Source organism: Caenorhabditis briggsae (assembly GCF_000004555.2).
Source record: "Caenorhabditis briggsae complete genome, chrI, whole genome shotgun sequence".
Taxonomy (NCBI): domain Eukaryota; kingdom Metazoa; phylum Nematoda; class Chromadorea; order Rhabditida; family Rhabditidae; genus Caenorhabditis; species Caenorhabditis briggsae.
The window spans coordinates 2,087,048-2,103,949 of NC_013489.2; the positions used below are offsets into that span (position 1 = coordinate 2,087,048).

The 16,902-nt window shown below is 35.2% G+C and overlaps 2 protein-coding genes and 1 non-coding gene across 3 annotated transcripts; 1 reads left to right on the forward strand and 2 right to left on the reverse strand.

The window, feature by feature from the left end:
• Positions 1–152: 152 nt before the first annotated feature.
• Positions 153–9,773, forward strand: CBG22064 (the record flags this gene model as incomplete). The annotated part of the gene is made up of 9 exons (XM_045241505.1): positions 153–236; positions 371–629; positions 712–971; positions 2,083–2,196; positions 2,960–3,703; positions 5,894–6,180; positions 6,846–6,978; positions 7,497–7,724; positions 9,381–9,773. The coding sequence occupies 9 exons, from the start codon at positions 153–155 to the stop codon at positions 9,771–9,773; spliced, it is 2,502 nt and encodes an 833-aa protein (XP_045097466.1).
• A 2,166-nt stretch (positions 9,774–11,939) lies between these two features.
• On the reverse strand, positions 11,940–15,345 carry CBG22065 (the record flags this gene model as incomplete). The annotated part of the gene is made up of 4 exons (XM_045241510.1): positions 11,940–11,960; positions 13,777–14,096; positions 14,669–14,772; positions 15,167–15,345. 4 exons carry the CDS (start codon positions 15,343–15,345, stop codon positions 11,940–11,942), a joined length of 624 nt encoding a protein of 207 aa, XP_045097467.1.
• Positions 15,346–16,294: 949 nt separating this feature from the next.
• CBG28394 lies at positions 16,295–16,366 on the reverse strand. Its single transcript has one exon. It is a non-coding gene (tRNA).
• Positions 16,367–16,902: the final 536 nt, after the last annotated feature.

Here is a 16,902-nt window from a genome sequence, read left to right on the forward strand (position 1 = left end):
TTAAATTTTGAAAGTCCGCAGCCTGCCGTCGCGGTGTTTGCGTACATTGCGCTGAAGCTTACGAGCAAAGCGGGTCTGGAATTTTTCGATTAATTTATTTTTGAGTTTTTTAGGTTATATTTTTCTTGAATCCGAGTTTTGTTTCCAGAAAAATGGGTATCGGTGCCAAGAAAAATGCGCAGAAGCAGAAGAAAATCAATCCGTTCGAGCTGAAGTTCAATAAGTCGAAGTATGATGTGAGTGAAAGAATTCAATGATTTTTTATTTTTTTTGAAGTTTTTCCAACAGGTAAAAACGATTTTTAGGTTTTAAAACTTGCTGAGAACGATTTTCAGTAGCAAAAAGCCCTCAAAAACCCCAAAATTTTCAGATTCTCGGCCGGAAAAAAGGAGCACAGGTTGGAGCACCGACGGCCTCCAGAAAACGAGCTCATGAGCAGCGTGAGAAGACTCTCGGCGTCGAATTCGATCGGAAAAATAAAATCAGCAAGATTGTGGATAAAAGACTGGGAGAACGAGACGATAAGACCGAGGAAGAGAAGGGAGCGATGCGTTTTACAGAGGAGCGAGTTAAAAACTATAAGAGAGCGTCGAAATTCAATTTGGCTGATGATCAGGATGAGGAGGAAGGTAAAAATGACTTTTTGAGCTAAAAATGCTAAAATTTTTGCTCGAAAATCCAAATTTTGCACTTCGAAATGTATATTTGCAGTAACCATTACTCACAAAGGAAAGTCGCTATCCGACATCGAGAAATACGACAAATCCATGATTTCGGACTCGGATGACGACGAGGAGCCGGGCAATTTGGGCTCTCAAATGGTCCGAATCGCTCATTTCGGTGGTGGAGAGAAGACGGCCGAGGAGATGGTCAAGGAGAAGATCAGTCGAGAGGATATGATCTCGAATTTGATCGCGAAGACGAAACTGGCGAGACATGAGAAGCAGCAGCAGAAGGATGAGTTGGTTAGTGCCAAAAATTGTGATTTTAAGTCAAAAAATTGGTTAAAATTCGGTTAAATTCGACCAAAAATGTCGATTTTGATCATAAAAGTCCCTTAATTTTGACTTTAAAGCAAAAATGCAACTTTTCAAGCTAGTATAGCCTATTGTGAGCCCAAAAATAGCGATTTTCAGTTTCAAAAGTCACCAAATCTAACCCTAAAAAATAACGAATTAAAACTCAAAAAAAGCGACTTTCAAGCCTTAGACTTTTTTAAAGGCATAAAAACGCATTTTTAAGCTAGAATTGCCGATTTTCAGCCTCAGAAAAACTATAATAGGTCTAGAAATTGCCGATTTTGATCTCAAAATTAACGATTTTATGTCCAAAAAAATTATAAATAAGGATTTTCTGTTCATTTTAGGCCCTCAAAACCGGTCTTGGTAGTTAAAACAGCTGAAAACTGTGATTTTGAGTGAAAAAAATCCACAAAAATCTCATATTTTCAAGCTATTTTAGCGAATTTTTCACCGAATTGCGACCAAAAATTCATAAATTTTCATCAAAATAGCACCGGAAATTCGCAAATTTTGCTTAGAGAATGCCATATTTTTCAGCTTAAAATAGCCTATTCCATTTAAAAATTCAGTATTTTCAAGCCTAAAATTGTTCCTTTTTATGATAAAAATCAGTTTAAATTCGCTCCAGGAAGGCCTCAAGGTCATGAAAAATGGATTCTTTTCATGCTGGAATCGCCTATTTTATGTTTAAAAATAGCGATTTTTGATCTCAAATTCTCCAGTCAGAACCCTGAAATTAGCTCATTTTTCACCGAATTGAGACCAAAAATTCACACAAAAGTTGAGCGAAATTCCATATTTTCCAGCTTAAATCAGCCTATTCCAGGTCAAAATTCAGTATTTTCAAAGCTAAAATTGACTATTTTCAAGCTCAAATTTCCCATTTTTGAAGCTGAAATGGCTCATTTTCAAGCTCAAGTTGACCAATTTCATATCCCAAAATTGCTTTTTTTCTAGCTGAAAATGACTATTTCCAGGTCTGAAATTGTCATTTTTGAGCCTTAATTGGCCAATTTCGGCTTAATTTCTTACTTTTTGCTGAAAATTGACTATTTTCCAGGAACTCATGACCGAATCTCTGGATTCCAAGTACGCGGCACTCATGGCGAAGATGAAGTCGTCGTTCCGTCCGACTGGAAGACAACAGCTCGAAAAGGATGACTACGATAGATTGGTAAGCCAAAAATCCCTATTTTGAGTCAAAATTTCCGAATTTTCTGGATTTTTATAACCGAAAATTTCAGATAAGTTGCGCAATTTTGAGCTATTTCCCTCAGAAAGTTCATAATTTTTTGCTCAAATTTGAGCTATTTTTCCCCAGAAAATTCAGAATTTTCGCTATCTTGCTATTTTTCTCCATAAAATGCAGGATTTTTGCTCTATTTTGAGCTATTTTCCCCTCGAAAATGAGTCAATTTCGCTCAACTTAAAGCTGTTTTTTTCCGTAGAAAATTCAGAATTTCCGCTCTATTTTTAGTCTTTTTTCCCCAGAAATTTTTTCTTTATTTCGAGCTTATTTCACACAAAAAATTCTGATTTTTTCCTCAATTTAGACCATTTTTTTCCCAGAAAGTTCATTTTTAGCTCAATTTTAGTCTTTTTTTCCCCAGAAAATTCGATATTTTTTCTTTATTTTGAGTTACGTTTTCTCAAAAAATTCAGATTTTTTCCTCAATTTTGACCGTTTTTTCTCCAGAAAGTTCTGAAATCGCTATATTTTGAGCTCCTTTTCTCCATGAAATGCAAGATTTTTTCTCTATTTAGAGCTATTTATACTCACAAAATTCAGGTTTTTCGCCGAATTTCAAGCGAATTTCATAAATTCTACAATTTTCGCTATATTTTGAGCTATTTTACTTCGAAAAATCCTGGATTTTTGCTCTATTTCCCCCTCGAAAATAAGTCAATTTTGCTCAATTCTAAATCAAATTTTCCAGGCGATCACCCTGAAGACCGAAGCGGACGCTCGTGCGACACCAGCCGATCGTAAGCTATCCGAAGAGGAAGAGGCTCTCAAGGAAAAGGAGCGTTTGGATTCTCTAGAAGCCGCCCGTATCTCCAAATCCAACGCATCGCTCAACTCCAGAAGCCACGTGTCAGCAGACGCCGATGTAGACGTTGACGCTGGAGCGAAAGCGGATTCTCGCAAACTAAAAGCCAAAAATGCGCGATTCGAGGTGAAATTTGACGATGAAGGTGGGCTGATCGATGGGGATGTGGAGAGATCGAGGATTCTGAAGACGTCAGGGGATTCTGATGAGGAGGAGGAGGATGATGAGTTGGACGACGAGGAAGAGGAGGAAGACTTGGATGACTTGATGGAGGATGAGGAGGAGTTGGAGGATTCTGAAGAAGACGAGGAAGAAGAGGAAGCAGGGGTTAAAAAGGGCAAGAAATCCAAGGAAACTGTCGCCACAGACCTTCCATTTGTGTTTGAAATGCCGAAAAACTACAAAAAGTTCTGTGCACTCCTCGAAAAGCATGCCGAATCGATGGATTTGGTCCTAGAGAGACTTGTGAAGTGTCACCATCCGAGTCTTAAAGAGGGAAACAAGAAGCGACTCAATAAGATGTTCCTGATGGTTCTGAGATGGTTCGATGATATGGCAAAGGAGGAGGTTACGATGCAGAGTGTGAAGGAGATGAATTTGGCACAAGCGACCATGTTTTCGTTGATGAAAGTGGGTTTTTGGGGGAAAAATGGTCTATGCTGACCCCCAAGAAGCTCGAAAAATGATTAGAAAATTGCGATAAACCCAATTTTGGGCCTGAATTTGATCAATTTTTGATTGGAAATTGCCATTTTCTAGGTTGAAAATCGGCATTTCTGGCTTTAAAAATGCGATTTAAAGCTAAAATTGACTAATTTCAGCCTAAAATAGTGGTTTTTGACCTCTAAATTGGCGATTTTTAATCATATTTTTGCCTATTTTGAAGCCGAAATTGGCCTTTTTTAAAAACTGGAATTGCTACTTTAAAGCTGAAAATCAACTATTTTTATGTCTAAATTTCTATTCTTCAAAGCTAACACGGGCTTATTTTGAAGCTGAAATTTGCGTTTTTCGAGCCTCAAATGATCAATTTCAGGTTTAAATGGTAGATTTTTGAAGCTGAAATTGACTATTTGACTCAAAAAAATTTGACTCAAAAATTGACATTTTTGACCTCTAAATTGGCGATTTTTAATCATATTTGTGCCTATTTTAACGCTAAAATTGGAAACTGAAATTGCCACTTTAATGCTGAAAATCAACTATTTTTAGGTCTAAAGTTGTCATTTTTCAGCTAAAATAGGCTATTTTTGAAGCAGAAAAAAACCAATTTCAAGTCCGAATTTGCCTTTGTTGAAGCTGAAATTTGCTATTTTTAAGTTCAAATTGGCCAATTGTAGGCAGGAAATTGACATTTTCAAATCTATAATTGACTATTTTCGAGCCTTAAATGACCAAGTTTAAATTCGAAATCGCCAATTTTTGAAGCCAAAAATTGCCTATTCCATGTCTAAATTCGCCATTTTTTGAAGCCTAACTTTACCAATTTTGTACTCGAAATTACGATTTTAAAGCTGAAATTGGCATTTCTGGCCTTAAAAATACGATTTTTTGAGCTTCAAAATTGAATAATTTCAGCCGAAATTAGTGATTTTTGACCTCTAAATTGGCTTTTTAAAATCATATTTTTGCCTATTTTGAAGCTGAAATTAGCTATTTTAAAAAATTGGAATCGCCATTTTAATGCTGAAAATCAACTATTTTTGGCAAATTCTCTTATACAACCATCTCTTATACTACTTTTCTCTTATACTACCGAGTCTCTTTTACTACCACTGTCTCTTATACTACTTTTATGTCTGAAATTTAAATTCTTCGAGACTAAAACAGGCTAATTTTTAAGCTGAAATTTGCGTTTTTCGAGCCTTAAATGACCAGTTTCAGGTTCGAATTGTATATTTTTGCTGTCAAAATTGATCAATTGTAGGCTCTCAATTATCTATTTTAATGCCGAAATTGACCATTTTGAAGCACAAACGTACCTTTCTTGGAGCTGAAATTAGCGATTTTTTAACCTAATCTTGACCGATTTTAGACTCGAAATTACCGCTTTTGAAGCTGAAATCGACTGTTTTCAAGCCTAAATTGCCAATTTTTGAAGCCAAAAATAGCCTATTCCATGTCTAAATTTGTTTTTTTGAAGCAGAAATTCACTGATTTTAGGTCTAAATGTGTCATTTGTGAAGCTGAAATTAGCGCTTTTTAAGTCTAAATTGGCCAAATTTAGGTAGGAAATTGTCATTTTTGAAGCTGAAACAGACTATTTTCAGGTCTAAATTTACCTTTATTGAAGCAGAAATTGACTATTTTTAGGTCTAGATTTGTCATTTTTGAAGCTAAAATTAGCCGTTTTTAAGTCCAAATTGGCCAATGTTAGGTAGGAAATTGTCATTTTTAAAGCTGGAATTGACTATTTTTAGGTCTAAATTTGTCATTTTTGAAGCTGAAATCAGCGATTTTTAAGCCTAATTTTGACCGTTTTCGACTCGAAATTGCCGTTTTTAAAGCTGAAATTGCCTGTTTTCAAGCCTAAATTGACCAATTTTAAATTCGAAATCACTAATTTTTGAAGCAAAAATAGCCTATTCCATGTCAAAAATTGCCTTTTTTGATACAGAAATTGCCTATTTTTGGGTCTAATTTTGTCATTTCTAAGCCAAAATTGACCAATTTCAGGTTTAAATTTTTATTTTTCAAGCAAAAAATAGGCTAGTTCAGGTCTAAATTTGCCTTTTTTGAAGCTAAAAATCCAATTTTTAATTTCGAAAATGTCCTTTTCTAGGTCTAGAAAAGCTCTCTGAAGTTCTCAATTCTTTGCAGTTCGACATTCAATACGGTGTCCGTTGTGTTCGTGCTCTAATCCGTCAACACTGGAAAGGACGTCAAGAGAAAGAAGCCAAATCGCCGGCTTCTTTCGGCCTAATCTCTGCGATTCGTCTAGTTTCTGGCCTGTTTCCAGTCGCCGATCAATGGCATCCAGTCGTTGTCCCTGCGTTTTTTCTTGCCACAGAAGCGCTTTGTTCGGCGAAAATTCCAAATTTAGGGGTTTTGGCAAGACAGATTCAATTGGCAAATGCTATTGTGGAGTATGTCGCGGAGTCGAAGAGGTAAGGAGCGGTTTGGCTGAAATTTTCCTGAAAATCGAGAGAAAAATTACGAAAAATGATCCAAAATTCATGAAAAATGAACCAAAATTTATGAAAAATGGTCTGAAATTCATGAAAAATGATCTGAAAATCGTGATAAATGGACCACAGTTTATGAAAATTATTCCAAATTTCCTAACAAATGGACCAAAATCTAAGGAAAATGGTCTAAAGTTCGTAAAAAATAGTCCAAAATTCAGGAAAAACGATCTGAAATTCATGAAAAGTGGTCCAAATTTTATTTTAAATAATTCAAAATTCATGAAAAATGGACTAAAATTCATGAAAAATGGTCTGAAATTCATGAAAAAATGGTCCAAAATTCATGAAAAATCGCCCAAAATCTAAGGAAAATGGTCTAAAGTTCGTAAAAAATAGTTCAGAAAAAACGATCATGAAAAACAACCCGAAATTCAACAAAAAATAGGCCGGAAAATAGCTGAAATGTTCGATTTTCAGTCAATTCCGAAATATGTTGAACGATCCTATTAGGATTATTTTTTCAGCCGTTTTCGAAAGAATTTTCGACAATTTCCGACAATTTTGGACTTTTTCGGTTCATTTTCAGTCAATTTTGGTCCAATTCCAACCATTTCCAGTCAATTTTAAGCCAATTTTTGTTTCAGATACGTCCCCGAACTGGTCGCATTTGCTCGTAGTGCTCTTCTATTGGCTGTCACTGAAAAACCCGAAAAATTCTCAACTAATGGATTCCCAATCTCGGCGCCACACTCGGAAATGTTGTGTGTCAGGGAAAAGGTGATTTTTTGAATTTTTGGAAGTTTCAAAGTCAAAAATTGACATTTTTAGACCCGAAATTGGCATTTTGAAACCCAAAAATTGGCGTTTTAGACCCAAAAACGGTCATGTTTGACTCAAAAACGGCTATTTTTGACCCAGAAACAATCAGTGTTGATCCAAATTTAATCATTTTTGACCCAAAATTGGTCATTTTTGAGCCTAATTTGGCGTTTTTGATCTTAAATTTGATAATTTTAGACCTGAAATTTGCATTTTCAGACCAAAAATGACATTTTAAAGCCCGAAATGAGCTTTTTCAGACAAGAAATTGGCATTTTTGACCCAAAATTGCTCATTTTTGACCCTAATTTTGGTAATTTTAGACCCGAAATTTGCATTTTCAGACCAAAATAGACATTTTTAGGCCCCAAATTTAGCTTTTTCAGACTTAATTATTGCATTTTTGATCAAAAAAAGGCATGTTCAGACTCGAAAATCCGAATTTTCCCAAATTTTTTAACCTTAAACCCTTTCAGATCACCGACGCCGCCCTACAACCAATCTCTCTCGGATCCATCTTCAACGAGACTCTCCCAGACTCGCCAAGTCTGAAAATTACAGTACTCCGTGCGCTTTTATCACTGATCCAGCATCTTCGTGTCATGTATACCGCCCAAAATGAGACGTATAACATTGTTTTTGAGCCATTTTTGAAGACGTTAAACGCGATTCAAACGGAGAACTTGCCGAAGGAGGTGCAGGAGGTGAGCTGGAAAATTGACTGAAATTTTGATCTGAAATGGCTGAAAATGACAGAAAAAAAGACTCTGAAAATGGCTGAAAACGACTAAAAAATCCGTCATTTCTCGGCTAAAAATTTGACTGAAAATAGGGCTTTTTGAGCTTAAAATCCTTGAAAATTCCCGCAATTTTTAGCTGCAATACTCAAAAATCTATTTTTAGTTCTGAAAAAATTGTCTGAAAATGTTGATTCTGTGCCAAAAAATAGGCTTTTTTAAACCTAAATCCCAAATTTTGTAAAGCTACAGTACCCAAAAAAAGTCACATTTTTTAGTACTGGAAAAACCAAAATGTTTGTCTAAATAGGCTGAAAATGACAAAAAAAAAGTCTGAAAATTGGTTAAAACGGTAGAGAATGCTAGAATTTTTGGAAAAAATCGCTGGAAATCTGGATTTTTTGGCCTGAAATTGTTGGAAATCAACCTAATTTTTTTAAGACTAAAAATAAATTCAAATTGGACGTTTTTGGCTGAAAATTCGTCGAAAACCGTAATTTTCGGTGAAAATCGAGAATTTTTGAATTAAAAATGGCTGAAAATCATAGATTTTACGCTGGAAATATGGTTTTTTGAACCTAAAATTCTCAAAAATTAAATTAAAAAGCTACTTCAAAATCCATGTTACAGTGCTGAAAAAATGTCTGAAAATCTTGATTTTTTTTGGCTTGAAATATGGTTTTTTGAGTTTGAGTTAGTTTTGAAATTTGACTGAAAATTTGATCTGAAATGGCTTAAACTAACTCAAAAAGCGCTGAAAATTTGATTAGAAATTGCTGAAAATGACAAAAAAATAGTCTGAAAATCGCAAAAAACGATAAAAATGCTAGCATTTTACCCAAAATGTATATGAATTGCTTCATTTTTTGATATAGAAAATCCCCCCCCCCCCCCCTGAAAGCCTTTTTTTTCTAGTCTAAAATCACTGAAAATTCCCGAAAACCTCGATTTTTGGCTTGGTTTGAAAATTTAAAAATTCAGAATTTTAGAAATTTCGAGAATTCAAAACTTGAGAAATTCAAAAATTTTTGAAAATTTGGGTTAATCCTGTTGAAAAACAACCAAATTCTAAGCAAAAATGCCGATTTTCAGCTAAAAATTCATCGAAAACCGTCATTTTCGGTTGAAATCGAGAATTTTTGAATTAAAAATGGCTGAAAATCATAGATTTTACGCTGGAAATATGGTTTTTTGGACCTAAAATTCTCAAAAATTAAATTAAAAAGCTACAAAATGCTTTTCAGAAATCCAAATTTGAATGTTCTGAAAAAATTTGTCTGAAAATCTTGATTTTTTTGGCTTGAAATATGGCTATCGGCTTGAAATATGGCTATTCTTAGTATTTTCAAAAATTCCCGCAATTTTTAGCTGCAATACTCAAAAATCGTCTTTTAATTCTAAAAAAAATGTCTGAAAACCCCGAATTTTTGGCTGGAAAAACGATTTTTTGGACCTGCAACTCCCAGAAATTTCCGTCATTTTTGGCTGTAGTCCATGTTAGAGGTCTTGAAAAAATGTCTGAAAATCCTAAATTTTTTGGCTGGAAATAGGGCTTTTTGAGGTTAAAATTCCTCAAGAAACCGTCCAAAAAGCTGCAAAATACTCAAAAAATCCATTTTTAAGGAACTCGAAACCCTAATCGCCTCGATGAAAGCAGAAATTGGTGCCAAGCGTCGTCTGGTGCATCTATCTCTCGTCAAAACCGAAAAGAGCATGTTGAAGATGTTGGAACCACGTTTCGAGTGGGACTTTGACCCCGAACGACCACACAAGGGACCGAAGGACGATAAGAAGAAATTGGTGAAGAATTTGAGAAATGAGCAACGAGGAGCGATTAAGGAGCTCCGAAAGGATACGGCGTTCCTGGCTAGGAAGCAAATGTCCAATGTGAAATCAAAGGATCGGGCCAGAATTGCTGCCACGAAACGAGTCATGGGCGGTTTGATGCAGCAGCAGGGAGAGTGGAATAAGGAGAAGAGAACGGCGGATGTGGAGAAGAAGAAGACCAAGAAATAATTGTTTTTTTTGTTTTTGAAATTTGGCTGAAAATCTGTTAAAATTGAGCTAAAAATTATCATTTTTCATGAATTTTGGACCATTTTTCATGAATTTTAATCCGGTTTTCATGAAATTTGGCCCATTTTTCATGGATTTCGGTCCATTATTAATATATTTCAGACTATTTTTGTTAAAATTTTGACCAATTTCTTCCGTTTTTCTTGTTGAAAATTCGCTCAAATGAGCCCAAAATCTCTCCTGGTTTTTTTTCACATTTTTTTTTCCTGGTTTTTTTTCACATTTTTTTCTTGAATTTTCAGCCAATTTCCCCTCTCATTATCCCTATTTTTCATGTTAATTTTAATGCCACTTTTGTTGATTTTCTTGTTTCTCAGTTATCCATTTTTATTGTTTTTTCTATTAAAAATTAATGATTTTATGACCAATTCTCTTCATTTTTTGTGCTCTCTGAATACGTTACAACGTTAATTAGCTATTTTTGTGAAGAAAAAATAGAAAAATGACCCAATTAGACAAGGAAAATTGATCCTAATTAGGTATCGATTCGAAGAAATGGGGGAAAACGAGAATTTTCTGACTTTTTGCTGATTTTAGGGCTCTTAAAATTTATGATTTTGTCTTGAAATCTGCTGTTTTTAAAGGAGGGGAGACATCAAAAATTTCAAAATTTTTGTTTTTTATCAAAAGATGTAACTCTGAAGTATAAATATAGCTATGTACTTCAAAACCTGAAAAAACACATCCCCGACGAAAAAAATGCTCTTTTTTGTCACCCTAATTTCTTCACCCGCTTGCTGCTGCGGCGTCGCTTCATAATACACAAAAACGATGTGTTCGCCTCTTACACTCGTAGTGTTGTGGGTACTCTCTACGCTAGTATTCGGAAGGTCAGAGGTTCAAACCCTGCTAGTGTTTTTACTTTTTTCTTCTCTTGTTTCTTTGGGATTTAACTTTTTGAACTCGGAGTTTCTGAAGGGCTACAAGCGCGCCGCCGAGGCCTAGCTCCGTGATATCAAAATCAGTTGAAAATGAAAAAAATATGTGTTTTATTATGTTAACAAATAAATTATGAAAAAAAAACTAAAATCAATTCTTAGAAAGGGACCTAACAGTTGAAAAAAAATCACAGAATTAAAAACATTCTCGTGCATGGTTCGTCGTCGGAAGGCGCAGATAACAGTAGATAAGGAGTCGTCTCTGAAAATCCCAGTCATAAAACATTTTTTTTATTCCCAGAGTAACAACGAGAAGAAATGAGATAACTAGGAACGGTGAAAAAACGGTTATCGGAGGGAAAATAGTGGTTTCGCATGTCTATAGAAAACACCGGCCACTGGCAGAATAATCGGCCGATTGAACTTGAAATTAACATGAAAAATTCTCTTTTATATGAGTTTTATAATAAATAAGAAAAAAGAGCTTTTTTAATGTTTAAAATCGTTAAAAATTGAAAAAATAAAGTCGAGAAATAAAAAAATAAAAATGTTTGCGCGTGGGGTTGCGTGCTTTAGGTGCGAACACCGCGACGTCAAAATGCACGACCCCTGAAATTGCCCCCGAAATTTTTGCTGTCTGGCCCCCTTTAAAGAGGAAATTTGAAATTCTGCAAAACCAACAAATTCAAAATCGTCAGAAAAAAAAGCAAAAATTTTGAAAATTCTGAAAATCGCAAATTTTTGAAATTTGAAAATTTCGAAAAACTGATTTTTTTTCTCAGTTTTAGATGTCAAAAATTCAGTTTTTGACTTTAAAAATGACAAATTTCGCTTTTCAAAAAACCAATTTTCAGTTAAAAAGTGGTCATTTTTCGAACTGAAAATACTCATTTTTGGGCTAAAAGTTCCCATTTTTCGAACCGAAAATCGTCGTTTTCAGAGCTCCGGGACGTTTCAGAACTTTTCTGCATTCTTGTATAGTGGTTTTTACACACCAAATGAGCATTGCTCATTTCAATTTTGTGTTTTTATTCGTTCCCATCTACCGTACTCCAAACAGTGATACACTTGGAATTTCTCAAAAAATCGAAAAAATTGAAAATTCCAAAAACGATGTCGCGTTCTCTGAAACCTTCTGGAGCCGTTTTAAGAGCAAATTTTGGTATTTTCGGGATCAAAATCTGAAAATTTTAAAATCAAATTTTATTCAAAAAATAGATTTGTCTAGTTATCCCTCTCCTAGCCACTGCTAGACACTAGATGTCTCTTCTAAGTATAGCCCCTCTCATTCATCAATTCACATTTAGCTCAGAATTCTTGATTAGAGTCCCCCATTCCTCCCCCGTCCCCCTCTCTCTCTCACTTATTGACAGCGTTCGAGAATCTTCTCACATCATCAGAATTTCAAAGTATTGCTCATCTTGCGAAATATGTCCATCACGGTTGCCATGGTCACTAAAGAGCCGAAGAGAGATAAGTCCCTCCCTTCTTCTCTAACACGCACATCGCGTGTTATTGGGAAGCGGGGGGCTCATCTGGCTCGTGAGGGGGCAGTTTGCTCATGGTCAGCCGCATTTGATGTTCCCTTTCGCTTTGGAATGATATTTGTAGGCATCTAGAGATCCAGGAATCCTGGAATCTAGAAATATAGACATCTGGGAGTCCAGGAATTCAAAGAATCAAAAATTTCTATAAAACCCCATCACTTCCTTCAAAATCAACATTTCCAATTCATCCAATCTGAGCAATCAAGTACTTGAAAAGAGCTACAAAATGATATCAAATTCTTGTCAGTTTTGATATATTCCAAAATGTCAAGTTTCAACAAAGTTGTGAAGTTTTGGAACTTCCCAACTTGGTTAAAACTTGAAATTTCGGAAAACCTCAAAATGATATATGTAGAGCTCGATAAGCTCTACAGAATGATATGGAAACTGACAAGAATTTGATATTATTTTGTAGATCTTGTCAAGCACTACATTCCACAGCTTGTTTCAGAGGGAAATTTTGATTTTTAAGAAAGTTATGAGGTTTTGAAGAATTTAAGGTTTCTGGGATCTCTGGAATTCTGAATTCTTTAGATTCCTAATCCCTGAATTCCTGGATTATCTCAATTCTTAGATTCTAAATTTCTGAAAAAAAAACAGCTGGGTTACAAAAAATTAATTGAAAAAAATTTCGAAAACGCGCTCCTGTGGGGATGGAAGAACGAGTTTTCTAGTCCGCGGCCGGAAGAAAATGTGAATTTTCGGGTTTTTTTGGATTTTGGCCTCAAAAATTTTCGTAATCAAAAACAAGTATAGAATTCAAATTTGGCCAAAAATTACTGAATTTTTTTTCCGAAAAAATTGAAAAAAAATTGGGTTTTCTGAACGTTTTTCTTTTTTTCAGAACAATTTCAATTCTCACAGTAAGAATGCAAAAATCTTGAATTTTGACATTTTTAAAAAACTTGAAAACTCTGAAATTCTTCAATTTTTTCAATTTTAAAAAAGTGGGCGGAGCCTAAAAATAATATTTTTGGAAAAAAAGGGAAAATGGAAAAAGTGACTCTTTAACTGGGAAATCCTAAGAAAATATGATATTTTCCAACAGATTTCAGTTTTTAGAAAAAAAAAATAAAAATGGGCGGAACCTAATTAGACTCCGTCCATTTTTTGAAAAAGGAAACAATGAAAAAATATTGTTTTTTTTCAATGGTTCAAGTAATTCTATGAATATATGGGCGGAGCCAAAACGCGAAATTTGACTCCGCCCATTTTTGTAGAGAAAAACTTGCAAAAATTCAATATCGGCACTTGTGGACAGTCAAGAAAGTGGGCGGAGCATAAAGTTTTTTTTTTCGAAAATCTAAAAAAATCTGAAATTTCTAGGTTTCTCCATAACAAAAACAGTGGGCGGAGCTTATTTAGGCTCCGCCCACTTTTTTGTGGAGAAAAAATTTCTAAAATTGAAATTTTGCACTTGTAGCGGTTCAAAAAAAAATTCCAGAGATTTCCAGATTTTTTTGAAAATTTCAAGAAACATTTTTTCCAAATTCTCTCGAATTTCCGCAAAGTATTCACCTTCTTTTTGTACTTCAACGAGTCCGAATACTGACTAAATCTGAAGATAATCTTGACAGGATGTACTTCATGTGATCCACACAATGAATGAATGAATTCCAGCAATTCATCGGGATATCTCTCCTCTCCAACGTATTCTCCGTTGATTTTTGGCCGCAAGAACTCCTCGACCAAATCAATCGATATGTGATTATTGATTATCGCAACGCATTCGTGGTTTCCGACGAACGCCGCCAGCTCGGAAGCGGTTTTTCCGATGCCATTCACACAGTACATCCGGGCGCCCGAGTCCATCAAAAAACGACATACGTCTTGTTTTCCTGAAACAAACGCGCTCTATTGAGAAAATGAAATTTGGCGGGAATTTCAAATTTTCGAATATAAAATGCCTGAAAATCTCGAAATTTCGCCTTTCCTTTAACCCCATTAAATTCCAAATTTTGAACCTAGAGCAAATGCGCTCTATTGAGAAAAACATTCGAAAGGCGGGAATTCAAATTTTCGGATTGAAACCAGAGATTTTGGCGCCAAAAAATGCCGAATTCGGTACGAAAGTTTTCAAACTTTTGCAGTTCAGCGGTTTGGCGGGAATTTGAATTTTTGAACATTAGCATTTCTGAAAATCTCGATTCTCTTCCAAATTTCCCGATTTTTTTGCCTTCAAAACCACAAAATTTTGCGTCTAGAGCAAATGCGCTCTATCGAGAGATTGGAATTTGGCGGGAATTTGAAATTTTCGAGCATCAAAATGTCTGAAAATCTCAAACTTCTTCAAATTTCTTGATTTTGCCTTTTCAAAAAATTGGCGGCAATTTGAAATTTCAGCACGAAAAATGCCAATTTCGGCGGAAAATCTTCCAAGTTGTGGCTGTTTTCTACCGTATCTCCTCACCTGACAACGCGGCAAACATGAGCGGTGTGAAGAGGTTATCATCGGTCTTTTCATTGACATCACAACCCAATTCAATCGCTTTTTCAACCAATTTCAGGTTTCCTCTGAAAAAAGTCAATTTAACGTCAAAAACTGCAATTTTCAGGCCTGAAACCCCCATTTTTCTATTAAAAACAGCAATATTTCGGCCAAAAATCCCAATTTTTTTGTGAGAAACTGGGATTTTTAGGATAAAAATCCTCATTTTCTGTGAAAAATTGCAATTTTTAGGATAATAATCTTTATTTTTCTGTGCGAAATAGCATTTTTTTAGGCTAAAAATCGCCCTTTTTCTGTGTAAAACTGGGATTTCTAGACCAAAAATCCCGATTTCTCTATTAAAAATTGCAATTTAAGGCCAGAAATCCTCATTTTTCAGTCCAAAATTGCAATTTTCAGATTCAAAACCACCAAATCCCTTGTTCTTCCGTCCATCTGTGCGTCCAGATGTCTGCTCACCTATACGCCGCCGACGCCAAAACGCTCATTCCACTGGCGTCTCTCTCCTTTGCGTGCTCTCTCGTCTTGAGCAATTCCAGCGCTTTTTCCGTTTCATTCTTGTCGATCGCATCGAAAAGTGCGGATTTTGGAGGTGGCGGTGGGGGTGGAGCTTGAGCTGGAGCTTCTGGTGTCGTCATTCTTCTGGAAGATGGAAATTTGGCGGGAATTTGAATTTTTTTTAAACACGAAAAAAGAAGAAAAGTTGCGATTCGAGTACATTTACATCATTTCAGGATTTTAAAGATTTTTGAAATTTTCAGGATTTTATGAGTTAAAAAATTTTCAGGGTTTCTAGGAGGGTTTTTGAAATTTAAGGAGTTTTTGGAATTTTGGATTTTTTAGAATTTCGAAATTTTAGGATTTTTAGAATCTTTGTTTTTTTGGATTTCAGATATGTCGAATTTTTAAATTTTCAGGATTTTTTTCGATTTTCAAGGTTTTTAGAATATCAGGATTTTCAGAATTTCAGGATTTTTGGGATTTTCAGAATTTTTAGGGATTTCAAAACTTTCCGAATTTTAGAATATTTAGAGTTTTTCAGAATTTTGGATTTTTTAGAATTTCGAAATTTTAAAAGGATCTTTAGAGTTTTTAGGAGGGTTTTAGGAATTTTTAAAATTTTAGCATTTTTAGAATTTTTAGGGTTTTCAGGAAGTTTTTCAGAATTTTCGGAATTTTCAGAATTTTCTGATTTTTCGAAAGGAAATTGAATTTTTTGAGAAAATCACGGTGAATTTTTTAGGACGGTGAATTTTCTAGAGTAAATGCGCTCTAACGCGAATGCTGTAAGCGCGCTGAGTATCGACGCGCATGCTGAAAAATGAATTACTGAGTCGCTACACAGCGAAATTGCGACCAAAAATGGAAAGAGCGCGAAAAAATTCATTTTGAAAAACGTTCCGGAAAATACGCCGTGAAAAAAAAGGAAAAGTTGCGATTCGAGCACACTTGCAGGATTTTTAAAAATGATACTGCGAAAAAATCAACCTTCAAAAGCATCTGATTGTGATTACTGTAGAAAACGCAAAACTGCAAAAAAAAGTCTACTGGGTTACTGTACCTCTTCTTTCTTAAAAAAAGGAATTCTGCGTTCGGGGGGAATCGAACCCCCGTCGAATGCTTGGAAGGCATCCATGCTGACCATTACACCACGAACGCATAGAACTTCTTCTAGAACATTCTAAAGACAATAAGAAGACGTTATCTCCGATAGATTTTCCATTTTCCTTGGCTGACCAGGAAGTAGATTTTCTTGTTATTCTAGTTCCTGGTCAGCCAAAGAAAGTGGAAAATCTAGCGTAGATAACGGCTTCTTCAAATTTGCAATTTTCGGAAGGAAAGGATTACTGTAGGAGTTAGAAGATTACTGTAGAAGTTGAAAGGTTACTGTAGGAGTTAGAAGATTACTGTAGAAGTTGAAAGGTTACTGTAGGAGTTAGAATATTACTGTAGAAGTTGAATGGTTACTGTAGGAGTTAGAAGATTACTGTAGAAGTTGAAAGGTTACTGTAGGAGGAATTACAGAAACAGCGAACATTGAAATTGCTGTTACATCAGCTTTGGAGTACTGAAGCAAATTGAAAATCGCTAAAAAAGATAGAAAAGGCATCCTCAAACTAGCGAAAAATCCACCTTCAAAATCATCGAATTTCGAGTTACTGTAGAAAACGCAAAACTGCAAAAAAGTCTGCTGG